General features: G+C 36.4%; 1 protein-coding gene across 1 annotated transcript in view; it reads right to left on the reverse strand.

Annotated features, from left to right (window-relative positions):
• Window positions 1-390: 390 nt before the first annotated feature.
• The window catches only part of PIP4P2 (phosphatidylinositol-4,5-bisphosphate 4-phosphatase 2), a 68,852-nt gene continuing 63,652 nt past the window's right edge, over window positions 391-5,590 (reverse strand). Inside the window, exons 6-7 of the mRNA XM_011221539.3 lie at window positions 1,914-2,004; window positions 391-1,098 (exon numbers count right to left, since the gene is read on the reverse strand). Of these exons, the coding sequence (XP_011219841.2) occupies window positions 955-1,098; window positions 1,914-2,004 (235 nt within the window). The 3' untranslated portion in view covers window positions 391-954. The remainder of the gene's footprint in view (window positions 1,099-1,913; window positions 2,005-5,590) is intronic.

Genomic DNA, 5,590 nt, shown 5'->3' on the forward strand with positions numbered 1-5,590 from the left:
GGCTCTCTCCTCATATAAGTAGTCCATAATTAGCCCAATAAGAAAAATTTACCATGATCTAATGAAAAAGGGGGCAACCCAGTGTAAATATATCTTTGTTTAAATGGTTAAGTATTATAAAACATGTTATGTGAAATACTTCCTCCAAGGTCTATAAAGAAACACGTACAGCTGATTAACATTAAATTTCATAAATCTAGACCAGAACTTTTATAATTAGTAAATAAAAAAGCAGACAAAAATGAAAGACAAAAGTCCTGTGATCTTTGAGAAAAAACATTTATCCAACGTTATCTCCAACTGTGGACAAATAAATATTTTCATTCTTGTATTTTAAATTACTACCAAAATATTGTATCTTTCTACAAACAACAAAAAACAAGCATACAGTATCTAGAAATGGTTTTTATCTGACAAGAATGTCAAGTCTTTGAAGGTACACTCAATTTTTTTTTCCTGAATAAGGTCACTATGATCTTAGGTTAAAGTTACAGTAAGCAGTTCAAGCAAAATGCATATTGCTTAGATTTTAAAGCAAGCAATTTTGATACTATTTAATTAAAATGTGAGTATAAATGTGAAGCTATTGTAGAAACATTTATAAACACTCCTTGGGAATACTCACAGATCAGCAAGTAATGGAATAACTGATTTAAAAATGATGGAAGGGCGATGTTATATGTAATGTTTGGTGACAAATCCAAAAATATCTTTAAAAGATGTAAAAGGACATGAAGACACAGTTTATTATTCAGAGCTTGAAAACCTAGCAGCAGAACAAACTATTTGCATATAATGTAGTGCAATGAGCATTTGTTCATAAAATACTCCCAAAGTCTTGAAACTTTATACAGAAACCAGAATGGAATCCATTAGGATGAATGATTCAAAGATGTCCAGAGTAGCTTATCAAGAACTGCTAGATACTCTCACCTGCATCACTGAACTATAAGCTTATGCAAAACTGTGTTCTGGGTAACTCACTCTTATGGCTCCCCAGTAACAAGCTCGGATAAGGCAGATCAACCCTAAGAGATAAGCAATTGCCCAAGAAACATAGGTTGCATGAAATCGCCTCGCAAAATCTTGGGTGCCAACCTAAAATAAAAAACAATATAATAACAAAAGGTTAAAAACTTTAAGCAAATATTTGCTTAAGGAGCTTGTGTTGGCTTACATGTGATTTTTATAAAAAATATCCCTGAGGTCATCATATTCCTATGAAATATGAGTTGATGAATTTGTTGACTATCACTGACAGGGTAAAGTTAGTAGGCAATACTGCTAGTTATATTAACTATAAATTTTACGAAATAAACAGAAAAGCCCACTTGAACATGTTATTTCTATAAGTAATTAAATTTGTAATCTAAACTCCTTAGTGTTGTATGATACAAAAGGAGTGTTTCTAATAATATGAGACCAGGTGGGACAAAGGAGAATGGGAAGTAAATGGCAGCAAAAAAGATCAGTAACCCCTTCTCCTCCTGGGAGAGAAAAATCCCCCGTGCCGACTAGTTAGCTTCAGGCTCCTCTAAAAATAAGCCACCTCCATAATGATAATCAATCCATGCTTAACTTGAATAAAGAGAATGGTTTTTCAGACCTCCAGAGCTGATTATTACTTTTGCTTTGCTATGGCACCAAATAAAAACGATGGGCTTTTGTTAAATGGATGTCAAGGACCTCAGAGGAGTCCCAAAACACCATTTCACAGGATGGTCAAGCTCCCTTAAAAACAGGTCCATGGATTGGGCTTCAGATTGCCCACAGTCCTTCAGAAGCTTCTGGGCCAGGGATGCCAAAAGGTGGCAGGCTCTTTGGGGATCCCTGAAGGTTGTCTCAGGCCTCATCATTTACTACTGATAAAGTAGAGAAGAAAGAATTCTAACAGTCAGTAGAGTAATACTCACAGTTAATCCAACTCCAATGAAAATACATATCATTCCGATGGTAATATATGCACAGCAGCGTCTTCGTGGAAGTGCACTACCCACCGAGGAACTGCAAATTCATGAGCAACAGAGAGCGTTACTTACATGCAGTTTCTCCCTTTCATCTCTGTGAATACTTTTCTACGGTTCTAGTGACATACGTACTTCCATTTATTTCTTCAATTTGAGAGACAAGAACCTGCATAAAAATGCCGTTTTTAATGAGTTAATATAATTATAAATGGTAAATTATACTATAATGGCTTTAAGCAAAGTTCAAGTCTTGGTTATTGACAGTATCCACAAGAGAACCACTGTGGTCAATAATGATCTTCCAAGATAAAAATACATTTCAAAAAATGTATTCTAGGATGGAAAATACGTGCTATCTTACAGATATCACTTGATTTTTTGCAGTTATAACAGTTAGTATATGTTTACTGTAGAAAATTTGGAAAACAGAGTAAAGAGTAAAAAGGAAAAAGAAAATGACCTATAATCCTATTACCACAAATAATCGCTTAGTATTTTGGCATCTTTTCCTCCAGCTGCTTTTTTTTTTCCCCCTTTTTGGTAATTTACCAACATACTATAAGCACTTTTCTATGTCATTAAATATTATCAAATTGGAATTCCGATGGATGAATATAACATAATTTAGCCAATTCCCTACTACTGGATGCTTAGAGTTTTCACTACTATAAATAATGCCAGGTAAACATCATTTAAAAGCATTCTGCTTAGTTTTCTTTGTCTTCTCAGGATAAATTTTTATAATTAGGATTACAAAATTAAAGAGATTAACATTTCAAAATCTGTTAATACATACTGCAAGAAGCCTATGGGAAATTCATAAAAGCATACACTGTTACCACACTTCTCAACTGAAGTTTTAAATCCAACAGTTTTTAGTTATTTACACTTTTAATTTTTGTAATTTTCAAAATGGTACAAGTATAGCAGAGATCACACAGCCAAATTAGCACTTTCTTCTTTTCCTAAGCAGAAAGATATTAACACATCATACAGGAGGCACTGTATTAGTGAGCGAGATAATGAAGTATCTGATTTGCTTTGTATGGCCACGGTCAACATCCTGCTAGCGCACAGTAACTGCTCAAGGAATGTATGCTGAATAAACGGAATATAGAAATGCATTACTTCCTACGCATACTTTAGAAATGTGCTTCCAAAGAGGTTCATTTTGCATAACAGAAAAACGGTTTCCTTTAAGTTCCAAATATTTTTCAAAAAATTGATGAATAATGTTTCAAATACATATCATAAGTATTCCTGAAATCTCGAACTGAAACGTAAACATCTGGGTAACCTGGGGTCATCATCAACATGGTGTGCAGCTTGCTATGTGGAGTTACCAGGACATACAAGAGTCACTGCCTTTAGAGTTAGCCTTAGACTACTTTTAGTTTTAATTCTTCTGCAGGCATTTGGTGGTTTTCCCTGCCTTTACACCTCACAGCTGGCTGTCGTCTCTCATTTACTTGTGTATCAGCGTCTGGCAGTCTAATCTGCCATGGATTACAAGCCAACACAGTTTATTAGAATTATGTATTAAATAAATCAAAAGGTCCTAAGTGAATATTGGAGCAGCTTTTCTGTGAGCCAAAGAATCCACTTTAGTACATTAATTTCGGGGCATGAATTCTCCTTAGAAAACCCATGCTCATTTTTCATCATCCAGCTTGCACAATCACTACCTCTGGGAAGCCTTCCCAGAAAAGAAATAACCTAGTGCTACTGTACAACTCAAGGGCCATATTATCACAGGGATCAAGTAATGAGCAAAGCACGTGCTGCATAGACTAAGACTCTCTTGGTGTCTGTATGTGATACGTAGTACTGGTTTGTGGGTGTTAAACCTCTCTGTGTATGTGCGAAACTACGCTTCTGGGACTTAGCCTTTTTCACTTTGCTTAATCCTCTACATGAGACTCTCCCACACTCCTATGTGGAGATCTAATGCATTCATTTCCACAACTCTCTTCCGATATATGAAAGCACCAGCTTACTCATTCTCCCTGTTAATGGACAGTCAAGGGGTTTTTCCCCTTAATTTTTGGCTATTATGACAAAATTGCTTTGAACACTCCTTTATGTTTCCTATGTACATACGCAGGAATTTCTCAAATATATTCCTAGGAACTGAATAGCTGGATTGTACTGTAGACATATCTTCAACTTTAATATATGCTAAATTTATATCCCCACCATCTTTATGTCTTCACCTTACTATTTTCAACTATATTCATATCTTTTGCATCTTCAATTTTAATAAATGCTAAATTTATATCCCCACCACCTTTATATGAGAGCTTCCAGTGTTCCACCCACATCAACACTTCAACACTTGGTATCATTTTCATGCTTGACAATTTCATAGGTGTGAATGATATTTCGCTGTGGTTTTAAGGTGATTTCTAGCAAGACTGAACATCTTTTCAAAAGCTAGTTGACTACTGTTTTCTCTATTAATTGCTTGTTCATATTATTATCCTTTGTTTGGGGCTGTCTTTAGCTTACTGACTCACAGATGATATTTACATAAACTGCATACTATTCCAGGAAGCTATCTATTCTGTTTAAATCTTCTTTTAGTCTGTGGGTTTGTTTTTTTAATCAAGGTTAACTTTTACTTAAACCCATGAAAAGACAACTCAACATAAGTTCTAAACCTGATAAAAGCACACCTTAGAGACTATTAATGCTAAACTTCTGCCGAACAGCGACCTTAAAGTGCCAAACACAGAAGCATCTCTTAGGACCATTTTTAAATAGATAATTTGTCGCTGGGTTGGCCATCCCTTTTTTACCTATACACGAAGTCCTGATGAGAGCATGCGGCTTAGCTGATTTTACAATTGAATGTAACAATGTAAAGTAGACAGGTTCTTGATATCAACAATATTACCAAGGTGGTTGTTGTTTTTTAATCCTACAGTTGGTCACAGAGGTGAAGTATTATCAAGGCTTGTTTGTCAGTTCTCAATCACGTCTGACTCATCCATCCTTCAAATACATCCTAGGCTCAATAGTTTTCAAGAGGCAGAAGCCTGAAGCCGTTTAAGAAATAGGATTGTGGGGGCGCCTGGGTGGCACAGCGGTTAAGCATCTGCCTTCGGCTCAGGGCATGATCCCAGCGTTACGGGATCGAGTCCCACATCAGGCTCTTCCGCTATGAGCCTGCTTCTTCCTCTCCCACTCCCCCTGCTTGTGTTCCCTCTCTCTCTGGCTGTCTCTACCTCTGTCGAATAAATAAATAAAATCTTAAAAAAAAAAAATAGGATTGTGAGATGAACCCATCTTGAGTAAGAACTCTGTTCAGCCACTGGTGAGGGGGCCATGTAGGTGGATGTCTGTCCAGCAGGGGGCGCTATTAACCACCTAAAGGTGGTATTCTGCTCCGGACTCTTTACAGAGCTCATGCATATGACACACATTTTAGTGAACCGATAAATAACCTCAAAGCTATGGTTCACAGTGTGCCAATAACTGAGCAAATTCTTGGTTATTAAAGTTTTTTTAACTACACCGACTAGGGATCTTGCAGTTAGTGGCGTGAAATCCGTGATGGTAGTTTCAGCTCTGATTTGGCACAAAGATGCTACTGTCACTGAGGATTCTGGCCTGTGGTTTTT

Source organism: Ailuropoda melanoleuca, chromosome 9 (genome assembly GCF_002007445.2).
Source record: "Ailuropoda melanoleuca isolate Jingjing chromosome 9, ASM200744v2, whole genome shotgun sequence".
Taxonomy (NCBI): Eukaryota; Metazoa; Chordata; class Mammalia; order Carnivora; family Ursidae; genus Ailuropoda; species Ailuropoda melanoleuca.